This window comes from Neofelis nebulosa, chromosome 12 (genome assembly GCF_028018385.1).
Source record: "Neofelis nebulosa isolate mNeoNeb1 chromosome 12, mNeoNeb1.pri, whole genome shotgun sequence".
Lineage (NCBI taxonomy): Eukaryota > Metazoa > Chordata > Mammalia > Carnivora > Felidae > Neofelis > Neofelis nebulosa.
Genome location: NC_080793.1, coordinates 66,739,002 through 66,757,038, shown reverse-complemented (window position 1 = coordinate 66,757,038; position 18,037 = coordinate 66,739,002). Strand labels below are relative to the sequence as shown.

General features: G+C 42.9%; 1 protein-coding gene across 1 annotated transcript in view; it reads right to left on the bottom strand.

Annotated features, from left to right (window-relative positions):
- Positions 1-7,513: 7,513 nt before the first annotated feature.
- Positions 7,514-18,037, bottom strand: part of FBP1 (fructose-bisphosphatase 1) — a 28,110-nt gene continuing 17,586 nt past the window's right edge. The window contains exons 4-7 of the mRNA XM_058695520.1: positions 14,048-14,188; positions 10,660-10,797; positions 9,466-9,585; positions 7,514-7,843 (exon numbers count right to left, since the gene is read on the bottom strand). Of these exons, the coding sequence (XP_058551503.1) occupies positions 7,652-7,843; positions 9,466-9,585; positions 10,660-10,797; positions 14,048-14,188 (591 nt within the window). The 3' untranslated portion in view covers positions 7,514-7,651. The remainder of the gene's footprint in view (positions 7,844-9,465; positions 9,586-10,659; positions 10,798-14,047; positions 14,189-18,037) is intronic.

Genomic DNA, 18,037 nt, shown 5'->3' with positions numbered 1-18,037 from the left:
TGGCAACCACCATTCTGCCCATCTAGCCCACACTGAAGGCCCAAAGAGGGGAGAAGGGCACTCTAATCACATCAGTTCCCTTTTATTAGAAAAGAAATATTTCCTCAGAACAAACACACACACACACACACACACACACACACACACGCGCGCGCGCACCAGTAGATTTCCACTTCCATAGCTTCGGCCAGATTTGTTTCACATGGTGACCCCTCACTGCAAGAGTTGGGCACTGGTATTGGATTAACCAATCTAAGGTGGCTGCCATAGCCTACCATCTTGGAAATACACATCCATGTTGGTACATAGAGGTATGCTGCATTTTAGTGTGTGAACAATTAATTTACTTTGGAAATGTGCATCCTTGAGATAATGCTTCCACAAGCTTCCTTATCTTTGTGCATGCTCTTGTGTGAGGCCTTCAGTCAGAACATTTTCATGTTGATATCACCACGATCTAAACCAGAAAGCTCTCATTCTTTTCGGAAAGCTTCAGGGAACTGTAAGAAATATAGAAGGGAACTTTCTTTGATCCTGATGTGTCATGTTGCCATTAACAAATAACTAAGCTTTGTCTTTCAAGTGAGAGATCAACAATGATTCTTCTGACATAATTATAGGAAGACCAGTGGCTGCATGTTAGGAGTTCTGGGCCAGTAAGTGAATATAAGAGAAGAGGGTGTCCTGCTTGTAGGTTTCCAGGTTTCCTTTGAAGTACAACATTGTCTTCAAAGGATTTGAAGGTGAACATTGGATTTGAAGGATTTCAAATCCTTTGTACTTCAAAGGATTTGAAGTACAACATTGTCTTCAAAGGATTTGAGAGTGAAAAACAATGCCAGTTGCAGTGGGCCTTTACATCTTTCCTAAAGAAATGATTATGTATATTCACACAAACACCCATTCACAAATATTAATAGCAGCTCTATTTATGTAAGAGACTGCAACCCCAAATGCTCTTCAGTGAATGGATAAGCAAACTGGGGTAGATCCATAAAATGGACTACTATTCAGCAAGAAAAAAGAACAACCTTGCTACACGCAGCACTAGAATGAATCTCAAAGACATCGTGCTAAGTGAAAGAAGCCAGTCAAGGTGGCTGGGGTGGCTCAGTTGGTTGAGCATCCAACTCTCAACTTCAGCTCAGGTCATGATCCTAGGATCGTGGGATCGTGCTCTGCATCAGGCTCCATGCATAACATGGAGCCTGCTTAAGATTATCTCTCTCTTTCCCTGCCCCTCCTCCTGGCTCGTGCTCTCTCTCTCTCTCTTTCTAAAATAAATGAAAAGAATTTTTAAAGAAAGAAACCAGTCTCAAAGATTATATATGGTATGATTCCATTTATATTTTGAAAATACAAAATTATATACAAAGAGAACAATTCTGTGGCCATGTGGGGAGGGTCAGGACAAGGGAGGGTTTTTTGGCCTGATGGAACTTTTCTGTATCCTAATTATGGTGATGGAAATTTGAATCTATTTAAAACCCAAATAATTCTACATTTGTTTAAAATTCATTTTACTGTAAAACAAAATGCAAGGTGGATCATGGACAGTCTGCAAACTGTACTAGGCCATGACAAAGTTAGTAGAAAAATTGGCAGTATTTAGAAATTTCTATAGCAACTTCTCTGTATTACATTTGCTCTGACTATATTAAAATGCAATTTAAATCTAGCAATAAAATGTCATTTAAATTTAAATGAAGTTACAACCTAACACTAAACAGTTGGGGCCTGCCTTTTGTAGGTAATTGGTTTTTATTTCATTTTTCCAGGTTTTCTTTTTGGACCATTTTAGCCATTTTTAAGCATACAGTGCAATGTCATTAAGTACATTCACAGTGTTGTGCTACCATCACCACCATCCATCTCCAGAACTTTTTCATCTCCCCCAGCTGAAACTCTTGCTTAAACAATAACTCTCATTCTTGGCCTTTCCTGTAATTCTTTATATTACATTTTATAAAGTATCTGTTAACAAGAGATTGGAAGTGAAACCCACCAATCAGTGCTTCAGCACAACTCCCTGGAGAAGCTCTGGGCCCAGCACACTACAGACGCTAAGAGTAGGCAGAAGACTGGAGAATTTGGAGACCAGGAAGGAGAAGTATTGGTTAGTGTCATTTATAAGCGGTCAATTACTCATCTTAAAAGGAACTGGGGAGGGTCTGCTATTTTTGCCACTGTCTGGCTTAGGCTGGCAGCTGGGTACAGCAATCATACCCTTTTGCAGCTACATTTAAATGTTAGAAGTTCGAGTTACCCAATGGTCTAAAATTGCAACTGATGACCTTTCAGCAAATGCCAAAGTTCTTTCAGGGCACACGACAGGGTGGAAACATAGAACAGCCGTGGAGAAAGCCTGGAGAAAAGGAGAGAGCATCCATCTTACATTTATTTCAGGGCCACTGATACACTGGGGACCTCAAAGCTCTCTATGGCCTTGCTCCACTTTGGGAAAGATGCTCACAGACCTGAGTCAAAGTGAGTAAGGGCAAGCAGACCTTCCTGATAGTTGAGACAATCTTGCTCTTACATCAGATCTGAAGACAAAAGCAGGGATCTAAAATGTGACTTAGGGTATCAACGGAGGGACCATTCTTTGTTAGCCAAACTCTACTGAGATAGTTTACGTACACTCTCTCAGGCAATGTCAACATATGGGGGTTTTTTTTGTTTTTTTTTTAGTTTTCACTCAGAAAAGATTTTATTCTAAGAATGATGCCATCAGGTAAAAATGAAAAACAATGCAGTTGTGGCACAATGTTTAAAAATATCTATACCTCTTCCCTCGTAGGACTGCAGTGTTTCCTATGTACCTGAGCATGGAACACGGAGCGCCCTTATAAGCTGCTCCACATGGGGACTCTGATTCCTTGCAGGTCAACCTACTTTTCCTCATGTACTAATGAAATCGGCTTAAGCCTTAACTTTGTAGGATTAACAGAACACAAAGATGGAAAATCAAGAATCCAATTTCTACTTTCCTGTAATATGGTTATACCAAGTCCAGTCTTCACTGTATAAAAAATACATAGGAAAGTGCTGTATACATTCTTCACATGGAAAAAACAAAGTTAAAGCAGAGCTGACCTATGTCAGACCTGTATTTTAGTTCTGTGGTGACCACTGTGCCTCATGCTATGCATTTAAAAAAAAATTAAGACTTCGTTTTTTAGAGCAAATTAAGCTTACAGCAAAATTGAGAGGAGATACAGATTTCCCATTTCCTCCCACACCCACACATGCACAGCCTCCCCTGTGACCAACATCATTCACCAGAGTGATATGTGTGTGTGTGAATATATATATATATATATATATATATATATATATATATATATAAAACAAATGATGAACACATCATTATCACCCAAAGTCCATAGTTTGCCTTAGGGTTTACTCTTGATGTTGTACATTCTATGGGTTTAGACAAATGTATAATGGCATACATGTATCATTATAACATCATACAGAGTATTTTCACTGCCCCAGAAATCCTCTGTGCTCTTCCTACTTATCTGTCCTCCTCCGCCTATCCCTAGTAACCACTGATCTTTTTACTGTCTCCATTGTATAACAGAAGGTCATATAGTTAGAATCATACACCCTGTAGCCTTTTCAGATTGGCTTCTTTCACTTAGAAATATGCATCTGAGTTTCTTCCATGGCTTTTCATGATTTTTGAGTGCTGAATAATAGTCCATTGTCTAAGTGTACCACAGTTTATTTATCCATTCACCCATGGAAGGGCATCCTGATCGCTTCCAATTTTTGGCAACTGTGAATAAAGCTGCTATAAATTACTTTCTGCAGATTTTTTGTACAATGTAAGTTTTCAGCTCCCTTGGGTAAGTATCAAGTCCTGTGATTGCTGAATCATGTGGGGAGTATGTTTAATTTGTAAGAAACTGCCAAGCTGTCTTTCAGAGTGTCTGCACTACTTTGCACTCCCACCAGCAATGGATGGGAGGTCCCCGTTGCTCCACATCCTCGTCAGCATTTGGTGATGTCAGTGTTCTGGATTTTGGCCATTCTAAAAGGTATGTAGGGGTGTTGCTTTAATTTACATTTCCCTGATGACATCTTCCCATATGCTTATTTGCCATTTTGCCATCCATATATCTTCTTTGATGAGGTATCTGTTAAGGTCTGTGGTTCATTTTTTAATCAGCTGTTTTCTTATTGTTGAATTTTTAGAGAGTTCTTCATATATTTTGGATAACAGTCCTTTATCAGATATGTCTTTTTCAAATATTTTCTCCCAGTCTGTGACCTGTTTTCTCATCCTCTTGACACTGTCTTTCCCAAAGAAGCTTTTTATCTTAATGAAGTCCAGCCTATCAATCATTTCTTTCATGGACCATGTCTTTGGTGTCATATCTAAAAAGTCATTGCCACACCCAAGCTCATCTAGGTTTTCTCCTATATTACCTTCTAGGAGTTTCACATTTATATTTGTATTTATATTGAGTTTAATTTTTGTGAGGGCTGTAAGTTCTGTGTCTGGATTCATTTTGTGCATGTGGATGTCTGGTTGTTCCAGCACCATTTGTTCAAGAGACTATCTTTGCTCCATTGCATTGTCTTTATCAAATATCAGTTGACTATATTTATGGGGGTCTGCTTGTGGGCTCTCTATCCTGTTTCATTGGTCTATTTGTTTATTCTTTTACCAATACCACACAGTCTTAATTGCTATAGATTTATAGTACATCCTAAAGTCGGTAGCATCAGTCCTCCAGCTGTGTTCTTCTCCTTCAAAATTGTGTCAGCTATTCTGGGTCTTTTGCCTCTCCATATAAACTTTAGAATCAGTTTGTCAATATCCATAAAGTAACTTGCTGGGAAATTGGTTGAGATTGCACTGAATCTATAAATCAAGTTGGGAAGAACTGACATTTTGACAATATTGAGTCTTTCTATCCATGAACATAGAATAACTCTCCCTCAAGTTCATCTTTGAACTTTCATGCTTCAGAGTTTTGTAGATCTTATACATATTTTGATAGATTTATATCTAAGTATTTGGTGGCTATTGGCATTCTTTGGTTTCTTTGGCTTGTGGAGACTCTAGTCTCTGCTTCCATCTTCACATTGCATTCTCTGTGTGTCTCTTCTAAAAACACATTTCATTGGATTTTGGACCCACCCAGGTAATTCAGAATGATCTTATCTCAAGTCCCTTAATTAAATCTGCAAAGACCCTCTTCCTAAATAAGTTCATATTCACAGGTTCCAGAGGTTTGGATGTGGACATGTGGGTTTTTTTTTTTTTTTTTGAGGGGGGTGGGCAGAGGGACACCATTCAACCTGCTATAGTAATCTTGAAATTATTTCCAATTCTGAAGCTGGGGACCACAGTCGCTCTGAGAATTTTGAGAAACAGTGATTTTCATCCTCAGTTTCTACTCTTTTCCTGGTCAGTCACAGGGTGTCCTGTCGAAAGCCCAGTAGCATAGCATGGTGGCAAACCATGGCAGATAGGTGCTTCAAGTCGAACTGGACTTAGCTTTGGGTGAAAGACACAAAGCAGCAAGTATGTCATTGTGGAGAAACTTCTCTATTGATTTACTTTAAAATATTTAGAATTTAAGCTTAACTCCAGGAATGGTTTCAACTTGGAACATGAGGAGTAAGGCTATGGAAACTCTAAGTACCAAAGTCAGACCTGTAGGTGGCAGCAGGGAGGCGTGGGGACCTCTACCAATCCTGCTAATGATGTTACTGAAGAACCTAACAGAAAATTCCTAGCAGTCAAATATTTAAGTGGTTAAAAGGGATGCTTTCCTTTGCAAAGAGAACATTATGTGTTTTGATTAGTAGGAGAGAGCTCCCATTTTAGGGACAGCATGACATGTGGAGCCTGAGAACCAGCAGACCTGAGTTCCTGCCAAGTCTCTACATAATGCACCACAAACACCATCCCTTCGCCCTTATCCGTGAAGGGCATCTCAGGGTTTCCAAGGTCAAATCCAACTTTGAGATTCCATGGATCATCAGAGGAGAATCACTGTTCATGCTGCTGATTCTGTGTCTGTCTTCCTTTCTCAGAGAAAAAGAGAAAGACTCAATGCATCCATAGCAGAAAACAGGCACCAGATGAAAACTCTTAGTTAAATAAGCCAACGGCCCCATCGAAAGACACCATACAGAACATAAAACAAAAACAGGGAGAAGGTATCTTTTTGTGATTTTGCTTGGCTTCCTCACAGCAGCGGGGTAGGAGACTATTATCTCCCATCTAGCTGTCTTTATAGTAAGAAATGGCTCCCAGACCACCACATCTCCCTCAGTGCTTCGAGAACCAGAAGTTACAAGACCTAAGCTACAAGGTTAAAAATCAAAAGGTGCTTTGTGAGTTCAGGAGACTTCCCTGAGAGGTCCAGCCACAGCTGGAGTGGGAAAAATACTAGCTTTGGGTCTAGTCAGTGGACAAAAGTGGACCCAATGCTTAAACTCAAACTAAGTTCCTTGTTGGAAAACATGAAATTGGCAGGGATTATTTGGAGGGAAAAGAGCAGGATTTACAGACACATATTTAAACTTACAAGTAAAAATATATATATATTTATCTATTACATATCTATATTTTATTAATACATTAAATATATTAAGTATTTAAAATATTAAATGTTTTAATATGGTAAATATGTTTGATAAAATATTTTACTGTATCGATATAATTATGGATTAATATAGCAAATAACATTTATTATATATTAACATATCTGTTTAAATCTAGAGCTCAAGAAAGCCCACAGATGTTTTTTAACATATAACTTGCCATGATCTGGGAATTCTAGTCCAGGGTCAGCTAAGGGAGACACTGTTTATACAGTGAGCCTAGTGAGAAATAGACTTGCTTGCAATAAATTGTATTTCCTTAAATTACATTTTATGATGAATCTTTTTACTTAAGGTAATTAGACCTTAGGAATTATTAGGCTTTGTTGTTCAATAGAGTGCTATGTTTTTATTGAAAAGTCACTACTGAGTGGCAACATAAGCCTTTAGACTCAGAAGGTTAGGTCATAGATGGGTGGCCCCCTAACTTTTCACCTGTCCAGTTCCCAGGAAGGCATAAACAGCTCTCTCTGCTCAGGTTAGTTCTGCGCACTCAGACCTGAACGGGCAACACAAAGAACAAGGGACACATTAACTCTAAGTTCAGTGGCCAGAGTACCTGGGTTTGTATCCCAGCGCTGCCGCGCATCGGTTGGAGACCTTGGGCAAATTACTTCACCTCTCTGTTCATTCCATCACCTGTGAAATGGGTCATTTATAGATGGTGCCTAGTTGGTAAGGTTGTTGTGAAGATTAAATCAGCTATCTAATTTCTATGCATTCACTGTTATTGTTATTATTATCACTACTACTATTGTTTGACACAAAGCAAGGACGACTCTTTTTTTAGAAATAGAAGACGTTTATTTCTCTCCTATCCACTCAAAACATGCCATCCATAGCATTACTGAGATAGTAAGGCAGCACCAAGCACTACACAGCATTTGACAGTGAAACTATGCATGCTTTTTATTTCTGCTGTTTAGGAATGTATGATGCGCAGTCAGAAAGGGGTAGCACCGTGTGGGATAAAAGGTCCAGGTAAATGGCACTTCTTTCTGGTGTGGGCAAGGCCACTTCTTCATTTGGCAGCGTGCTTCTTACAGATCTCCAGGAACTCCTTCACGTCTTCAGGCGACCCCAAGATGATTGGCGCCCTCTGGTGGATCTCAGTGGGAACAATGTCCAGTACAGCTTCCTTGCCAGTGGTAGCCAATCCTCCAGCCTTCTCCATGACGTAGGCCATTGGGTTACATTCGTATAGCAGTCTCAACTGAAAAAAAGAGCCAAGAGCAGCGCCCTCACACCAGAATATTACATAGAAAAGGGATTTGTTCTATACCAAACTAATACAGAGCTAGTGGGAGTTTCCAAGGTAACATGTAACTCTCCCTTTCCTTCTGAGGTTGTAATAGCCCCCACCCCCAAGACTGCCTCTAAGACCAAATGGTTAACTTAACCATTTGGTTAAATTAAGCCATTCATCAAGCCAGAGCCAGAGCCAGCAATAGATGGCCTGATGCAAATGGGAGACAGACCACCTGGACTCAGGACTGAATGACATTTTGGCAGAACTGATGGTTCCCTTCTCTTTATAGCACGGAAACTGGACCTAATGAGTGACTCGGTGTGTGTTTTGGATGGAGCTTTGCCTATTCTAAAAGCATTAAACATCCATGGTAGTGTCTGGCTGCAGACATCTGGAAAGCAGACTGGCTCCTCCAAACAGTATGATATTGTTTGCAACGCTGTGCACGTTCCTTTTACAATTCTCCAAAGGCTTCAGGGTTGGGATTTAGTATGTTATACATCTTGGCATTTACTTTTAAATATTAACTTTTTTATTGTGTTCATTTTCATGCAGTCTGCCTATTGAGCAGACAGCTTTTTGCAGGTGTTTCCTGACTCTATTTCCATACAGGTGTCATGGCCAGATTTGCAAAATTGAGGGGAAAAAAGGAGGCACCTCAATATCTGTGTTCAGAAACAATTTTTTTAGGCATTAAAGAAAAGTGCTATGGAGCAGGCTAATCACACAGGCTGAGATGCCTGACGTGGCTGTGGCAAGGGCGCTGTTTTAAGCAAATAAGAATGCCTTCAGCAAACTGGACACCACCAGCTGTAAACAGAAATCTGAACATATCTGGAACATATACACTTCTAACTATCTTAAGGGGATTATTGTTCCCATTCCTTTTCTTGCATTAAAAAAAAAAAAAAAAGACAGTCTGTCTATCGGGGAAAACAAAGGGACAATATTTGGGAAGGAAACACACTGTCACTGTGTAGAAGAAAAGCGGGGCATCCCTCAGCCAGTGTTAAGCAAGCACAGCTCACCCCATGGCTTCGGGACTCTGTGGGCATTAGACCAGTGCAGTCAGTGATAACAGCTTCCCTGAAAGCTCTAGGTTTCCCCAGAGAGTCTTTCTTTCCCTAGGAAGGTTTCATTTTCCAAGCAGCCAATGTCAGCTCATTAGTTATTTCTATTTTATGCCTCTTGAAAACAATCAAAGGAAACCTCTACTTGGATACATATTCGATTTTTCTGCCTTGGCAATGAAGCTGAACTGTTTCATTTCACATTATGAATGGCATTCATTTTTCCCAGGCCAAACCACGCACCCACTGGAAGCACCTGTCCTCACCATAACACTATTACTTATCTTTAGCAATGGAAGGGCTCTCAAGAGACCATTTTGAGCTGATATCACCTGGCTTTAATGAGGACAACCTCTAATCTAGGAAAGAAGATGCCACACATATCCTTAGCATCCTACTGCGGAGCACAATGGCAATATAATAGCTACTGTCATCTTTCTTTCTTCCGAAGTCAAATTCCCTGGGCTGCAAAGGAACTCCAGTGCCTCTCAATCACCTTTCAGGGGATTTGTTTACCTTTCCATTGGGGCTCTTCTTGTTAGCTGGGTACAGAAAGATCCCTCCATAGACCAGGGTGCGGTGGACATCAGCCACCATGGAGCCCACGTACCTGGCGCCATAGGGCGCTGTGTTGTCCTGCAAGGTTAAGATTAACAATAATTAGGGTTGCCGCAAAGAAAATGAGTTCTGTGTCTTCTATGCTCATCTGATTCAACAGTCATTTAATGAACACCTACGAGGCGCTTATTTGGGGCTGTGATAGGCAATGTGATGAATATCCTGTTCCCAAGGAGCAGAAACGAATAGCCCCATTCTTACACATCTCACAATAGGTCAAATTACCTGCAGAAGCCCCAACTGGGGATGGGTTGATTCTGGTTATGGGGTTGGGATGGCCATCACAAAATCATACGTTTTACCGGGACATTGCAGGCTGAGAAGGATTTTGCCAAGCTAAGGAGCTGGGCAAGGGGGGAAGGGAACCGCCCAAGCAAAGTATGGCAACACAGAGAAGGCAAATGCAAATGCTGTCCACCAGGGGTCTGGGGAGGACCCTGGTGCAGTGCGTGTGTGCAAGCTTCAGGGGTGGGAGGGGAATCCAGGGTAAGGTGGAAAGAGAGATAGTAAAGCTGGAAAGAGAGCCTGGGGCCAGCTCTGAGGCCCTGAATGCCAAACAGTATCTGGGCTTCCTCCTCAGTGGCATTTAAGTAGGAGTATGACAAAACTGGATATTCCTGCATAGAACCAACTTTATAAACAGCCATTCCTTCTCTTTGTATTTGGTAATTTGTAACCTCTTCAGAAAGATGCCAAGATGGACACTCTTAATCTTGAGATGGTGGATAGAAATCCATTGGACACCACAAGGTGGGCACCTGGGTACGAGAACCACATTCTGTGCCATCTGAGATCAGGGACTACAGAAGTGAAATGTTTCACTGCCATGAACGAACTCATTCATCCGGCGACTTTATTATCCTAATTTTCTTCTGCCAAGAGAAAGTAGCTAAGGCTGATACGGACCCTCGGACTTTGACTTCTGAGGGCAGGGGCTCCAGTGCCCAGGACTAGGTGGGAATTTCATCATGGGGTCAGTGCACAGTGGAATCCAAGGCCCTGTGATCCCTGCCACCTTTAGCCTCCAGGCTAAATCATGAACCAACAGATCTGTGCATAACTCACGGGCCCTTGCCCAGAGCCCTCACTTACCGGGGGGAACTTCTTCCTCTGGACATACTCAGTGACAGCAGGGTCGAATTCCTTGGCATAGCCCTCATTGAGGCTGAAGATATTTCCTTTCTTTTTGATTTTCACGTCCCTGTCCACCAAAATGAACTCTCCAATGGCCTGGAAACAGGAAGGAGAGGGAGAGGTGATGAGCTGCCTCCTCCAGGCTTGTGTGAGGGCTGGGCTGGGCTGGGCTGGGCTGAGCTGGGCTGAGCTGGGCTGAGCTGGGCTGGGGGTCCTGAGGCTGGGGGGCACAGGATGCTTCTCCTGGAGCTGGGACACTATGTCCCCAGCCTGCCACTTCAGTAATGGCGAACAGGACAAGGGAAGAGTCAGTGGGCGAAAAGGAAAGAAGAGAAGAGGCTGCTGCAGATGTTGTTAGGGGATCAAAATTTTGGGGTTTGCTTTCAAATCGTTTCAGTAAAACAAGAGAGAAACCAGACAAAAACAGGGAGGGCAGAAATAGGTAAAACAGCAGCAAAACCTGAGGGAGATTAAGAATTGTGTGTCCACTCATATGTGGAATTTAAGAAACAAAACAAATGAGCAAAGGAAAAAAAGAAGAGAGAGAGAAAGACAAACCAAGAACCAAACTCTTAACTACAAAGAACAAACTGATGGTTACCAGAGGGGAGGTCAGTGAGGAGATGGGTCTGCAAAGTGTTTCTCAGAACTCAGTCCTGCCACCAAGTCCCAGTGCTGAGTTGATGCCTTTAGGGCTGAGGTACTTTAGAGGAGATGGCAATCTGGAAGGAAAGTGTCACCTAACTCCTACTGCTCTGGACTGAGGGTTGTTTGGGGCTCCTACATGTCCTGAGAAGAGGGCGCTTGAAGACCTGTCCTGTGGGGAGGGGGCTGTTCCATGGAGGTGAGAGGGAAGAAAGGAGGTATCAATACACCTGTCTCCAGCCATTTACCTCCCCCCCAGCAGAGAGTGGTTCCTGCAGACAGGGAGTGTGTCTGACCTAGAAAGAGAGGAATAGACGGAGGAAGGGAAGGCAGAATGGAAGGAGAACAGGAAGGATGAGGAAAAGGAGAAAAAGAGACTGGAATTAACAGTGGTCATTGGAAGGCTTCATTGTGAGTGATTCTTCTTTTTTCCTTTTATGCTTTTTTTTTCCCAAAAATTCTGACCACAGTTATGTAGAAACATTCTTTTATAATCAGAAAACTAAATAAATAAATAACTATATTTAGAAAAGAATTCTTGAGGGGCGCCTGAGTGACTCAGTCAGTGAGTGACTGGCTCTTGATCTCAACTCAGGTCAGGATCTCATGTTCATGGGATTGAGCCCCGAGTTGGGCTCTGCATGGAGAGCATAGAGCCTATTTAGGATTCTTTCTCCCTCTCTCTCTGCCCTTCCCCCTCCGTCTCTCTCTCTCTCTCTTTCTCTCAAAATAAATAAACATTTTTTTTAAAAGCATTTTAAAAAAGAAAGAAAAAAGTCTTGAAAACAAATCCATCACACAACAGGTGCCGAGAGCTCATGAAGCCATGCTTCCAGATGCCCTGCCCTGGTACCTGGCCAGAGCATGCGAAACATGAAGGAGCAAAGTCTCTTGCAAGTGCAGACAAGAGACTAAAAAGCCTTCTGAAAGTTAAAGCCTGCTGGAAACGCAGAGAGAGCTGTCTCAGTATTTTTAGCAGAAACCATCAGCCAAAATGAAAAGAAAGCGCTAAGGGGGTCCGAGGTTCGCCCCGCAGGCACCAGAGAGCAGTGGGTTAATGAGATGGTGTCCCCAGCAGGGGACCATTACAGCAGGCGTGCACCATTCTTCCAGACACTGAGGGGCCATTAGGTCTCAGGATGGCAAAAGACTATCAAATACACAGAAACTTACTCCCAGAAACACCGGTCTACGATCTGGAAACGAGAAAAGATTTCATTTTTTCTACACGTCCACCAACTCAAAGGTAACAGAGAAGTCACCAGAAGAATGTCTGGGGGAAGCAGTACATCTCTGGCAAAACAGTAAATCTGCAAACATCAGTGATTCCAGAAACTGTCCGCTGGGCTCCGGGTGAACTTTGCTCTGGTTCTGCCACTATTTTCCCCTGAGGTCACCTCATTTGGAGGCTTAATCTGGTATTGTTCCCTTAGCCTCGTTTATCTATTAAGCACCGGTTCTTCCAAGGAGGCAAAGTCCAGTTGTGCAAGATTGTAGGGGGCCAAGGCAGCCTACGTTCTCATTTATACCATCTGCCATGCACAGAGTCCAGGGCCTCACCAGGAACAAACTGTCTCCCGCCAGGTGCCAGCCAGGCATCTATACCTTGTGTTCAGTGCGTCAACAAAAAGCACCAAATAGATGAAGTTTCGTTACTGTCATAGGAGGACTCGTCGAAAACTAAAAGGTATTTATAAGCCCAGTTCTTTTCCCTTTGGGGCACTGTATCGAATGCACAATGAACGTGCCGACCTACTGAATTCTACATTCAACAGTAGGTTTTAAGTGGGCCAGATATTTAAAGAGATTTCTCTCCCCAATTCATCTGCTTTGTTGAAACCATCATCTACCTGAATAAAGAGATAATTCCAATCAACAGGCATGTGGAAGGAATTACCAACAAATTAAAACTGTTAATATTTTCACGCCACCTTGGACTCCTCTTTGTAAGGTAGCTTTTCTCTATAAGGTGGAAGGAGGAATTATCTTCATTTCCTTCTTTAAGTTCTCTTCCTTGAGTTTTTCAAAGCCTTATCAAAACTGCAAGGGTTCACAGAAGGTGTGCATGCATGAGCACAACATCAAATGAATTCGGTAGCTATTTTTGAAGAAATGTAAGCCACTGCATTGGGACACCCATTCACCTCTGCAAAACAAGCTAGTTAACGGAGATACTGAGTGGCAAACAGACCATCTACAGGCCCTATCTGGTCCATAAATGTGTTTTAGTTGGCTAGCACATACATTTTTTAAATCCAATGTTTCTTGAAACATTGGAAGCCTTGGCCAGACTGGGCCCCTATTCCCAAATAGTAACAATTGCTAGACCTCTCCAGCTAGCTTTCCCCATTCCCCACCATTGCCCCAGTCTTCCTTCCCCAGCACACTGCATTCACTTACGTGGCCTGCCTGGACTTGGTGGACATTTGAATCCATTTGGTAATGTCTGTTCTAAAGAATTAATCTTGGAACAAAGTCCCCTGCTTATGCTCTGGACAAATATTATTTCTCACCTCAGTAGGCTTCTCACGATATACACAGTGCCCCCTCCATCTCCCTCACTCTTTCCCCACTCCATCGTCTCTGCCCCACTGTGGGCCTCATTTCCCACCTCTACATACCCCCCCCTTCACCCTCCCACACAAATAACAGACATTTGCAGTCACCAGCCAAGCACCTAACTTCACACAGTGTCTCTCACCGGGTCCAGCATGAAGCAGTTGACGCCATTCGCCATGGCCAGGACCAACATGGTGGCACTGCCATACAGGGCGTAGCCGGCAGCCACCAGTTTCCTGCCTGGCTGCAAAGCGTCCTTCTCAGAAGGCTCATCAGCTGAACTCTGGGATAAGAAAGAAAACACAACATGTTTTTGTTTTGTTTTATGTTTCCTTTTTCCAGTTCAATCATTAGCAAGATGCATTATCAAGGTACTCTCCTAATACAACAGGGCATCTTCCTAGAAGGGCCTTCCTCCACACATCAGTAATATCCTGATTGCATTACCACAGCAGCCTTCCCCCCATACTGCAGATTTCCTGCATCTGGATCCTTCTTTCCAGGCAGGGGCCTCCTCCAATTTTACTAATTTGATATTCCCTCATTTCTCCATTATCACTTTCGAAAAAGAGCATGCCTCCTTGCCAGCTCCCACTAATTTAATCTTATTACAGGCATCAATGTCTTTCACCTGCCTACTCCATCTTTATTTAAACATATTAAGGCTGGGCTGCAGGACTGTTAGTCTGGCGAGGAAATCAATTTTGTGGGCTTTGGCCAGTTGCTGCGCGTGCCTTAGTGGGCAGTGTGGCCTATTGCCTCACACATCCAAGCAATTCTCAGAAATACGGGAATTTAAAAGATCTCTCCAGAGTCATTCCAGGATAGGGCAGTTGCTTTCCATTTTGTTGACCACATCCCACAGTAAAAAAATACACTCACACCACAAACCAGTACCAACACACGTGCACATGCACATGCAACTACACAAATTTAATAAAGCAATACTCACACTTAGAACATTACATGCACCCTAATCTTTTCATTTTTCATTAAAAACATAGCCCACCGGGTCATGTGACCATAGTTTGATACTAAGGAAGGGGACGCCTTAAGGGGATCTTCTTTATTAACACCTGATTGGCTTCTTCAGTCCTCAAAACAGCCCCAAACAAATCTTTCAGCTCGAATACTCTCTACTTGGATTCAAACAGAATAAAAAATGAGCAATTTCTGCCAATTTCATTTATTCCTTCCCCAGAGATTCCAGTAGCTGAAAATAAGTACACACACCTGTATCACAATGCCGGAGATGGAAGTCATCCCAGCAAAAACATCCCTGGTAATTTTTCCCTGTAACTTTTGACACTGTGGTCCAGAGGCCATCTGCATCAGAATCACTCAGTACACCTATTAAAAATGTGTATTCTGGGGGCGCCTGGGTGGCTCAGTCGGTTAAGCGTCCGACTTCGGCTCAGGTCATGATCTCGCGGTATGTGGGGTCGGGCTCTGTGCTGACTGCTCAGAGCCTGGAGCCTGTTTCAGATTCTGTGTCTCCCTCTCTCTCTGCCCCTCCCCTGTTCATGCTCTGTCTCTCTCTGTCTCAAAAATAAATAAATGCTAAAAAAATTGTTTTTAAAAATGTGTATTCTGGGGGTGCAGCCTAAGCTTACTAAGCCAGACTTTCTAAGGGGGAATCTGCATTTTACTGTGTACCATACATGACTCTTGCACTGTAGTTTATAAAAAAGGAAGAGTCCAAAAGCCATTTTTTCTCCTTTTTCCCCTCATTCCCACTCCTGTGTCTAATAAATGGTTTTCACTAAGGCGGTTTGTTGGTTTTTTGGCTGGATTGGGTCATGTTATTTGATTTAGTTTGGTTTGTGTTCATAGAGCAGTGCATTGCATCTAAACACAGACCAGGGGCGCCTGGGTGGCGCAGTCGGTTAAGCGTCTGACTTCAGCCAGGTCACGATCTCGCGGTCCGTGAGTTCGAGCCCCGCGTCAGGCTCTGGGCTGATGGCTTGGAGCCTGTTTCCGATTCTGTGTCTCCCTCTCTCTCTGCCCCTCCCCCGTTCATGCTTTGTCTCTCTCTGTCCCAAAAATTAAAAAAAAAAAAAAAAAAAAAAACACAGACCAAACACGCTATCAAGATTTTGAGTTGTTTTCCCAAACTCCAAATTTTGCCAGTGTCCAACCTGAAAAAAAGAACCAGCTTTCTTCAAAGCCAGTGACATAGGGGAGGACTCAGTCCTCCAATTATCCTCTATCACAACTACTTAACCCTGCCAATGCAGTGAGAAATCAGGTAACAGCAATATGTAAACGAATGAGTTGACTGGGAGCCACTAAAGTCTTGAAATAATCAGTTCTCCAGTAAGAAAAGTCCCTCAAAGACCCATCTCACCCAGAACCATCTGTGCCTGCCTGTGCCAACAGTGCAAGAGTAAACAGCTTTTCCTGAAATGTCGCCACCTGAAAAACTTACCCTCTGACTTCCATAGAATAAGAAATGGTCACGTTGTCTATGATCCACACACTCAGAGAAAATAATGCCATGGAATCATGGATTAGGAGGAATTCTTTCCTAGCCTGATCTTTCTAATGCATGGGTTCCCTCCTTCAAACCCCAGCAGTGAAGGCCTTTGTTCCAAGGGATCCATCACATTCCCATGCAGATGCTCACAGACCCACCGATGACCCCTAGGCAAAATTAGAGAAAGTCTCTAGACCCTACCTTTCACTACCTATCCCAGGCCCCCACCTGCTGCAGGTATGGGTTTGTTTTACTCCACACCACCTCATGAGGAAGACATCATGGAGTCTGGAGACTTAAGGCAGTGGAAGAGAATATCAGGCAAGAGTGGAGCTATGCTATCTTGTCACTTATCTGGTCTTCCCTCAGAGGGGCAGCCAAATCCTCCTCGGAAGGGCTCACAGGCATTTGAGAGTCCCCCATAACTCAGCCAATATTGTTCATCTACTATTACACTAGACAACCTAGCCTACAAAAAATAGATAAAACAAAGCCCCTGCCCTCTCAAGGGGTTTATAATCACTAGTGAACATGGGTAGGTTTTGCCTGGTCAGCAACCACAATCCTTCTGATGATAACTGCACTCACTGTTAATCTCCTTAACATACTCCCGGGCCCTCAGCTCTGGGGGGGGGGGGGGGGGGGGGGGGCGCGGCACATGACCCTGGCCTGACCAACAAAATCATCGCCTCAAGCCATAGTGATTAGTTGAGGGATGGCCAGGTGATCAAAGCGAAGCCAATCAGACCCAATGAGATGACATTCTTATTGCAATTGTTGGAAAAGAGGCTTCCATCTTCTGCTCGACTTAATTGAGAGGGATGGGTGTGAGCCTGGATTTGCTAGGTGCTGTTTTGCCACCAGAGAGGAGGAGCGCAGTAGAGATGGAGAGGAAGCGTCTCCTGGTTGCATGGTCTGAGTCCTTGAATGCAGCTGCACCTGAAGCAAATCTATCCACTGGGCTTTCTACTTATGAGAACCAATAATTTTCTTCTACTTTCCTTCCTTCCCTCCCTCACTCCCTCCCTTTTTTCATTCCGTTCTTTAGTTTGAGTTCTGATACTTTCCATTGAATGTTCACATACAAACCAAGTAATATTAATAGCTAACATTATCAAACACTTTTTTTGTGCCAGATACTATTTTTGGGGCATTATTTTTAAGTTTCAGTACCTCCCCTTTACAGATAAGGAAACAAGAGGTACAGAGAGTTAGTTACTTTGCCCAAGGTCCTATAGAACTGGTAAGTGTCAGTGTTAGGAAGCTGCATTCCATATGGCTATTAATTAATAAGTCTCCCTGTGCTCAGTTAAAGGACTTGAATTGGATTCTGAAACTGCCCCAGCACTTGTGAAACTACATTTAGTTGTGGGTACTGGATATTTCCAAAATCATCTCATATGAAACACGTTTAGCTTAAAAACATTTTTTTTTTTAAAGGAAAGGACAGGGCAGGGCAGGAAAGCCATTTCCAAACATGTAAAACAAAAACAACCTTATTTTCTGAAGCTTTAAAAGGCCAAATGAGGGGCACCTAGGTGGCTCAGTTGGTTAAATGTCCGACTTCGGCTCAGGTCATGATCTTACAGTTGGTGAGTTTGAGCCCCGCATCAGGCTCTGGGCTGACAGCTCACATTTACAGCAGTAAATGTGTCA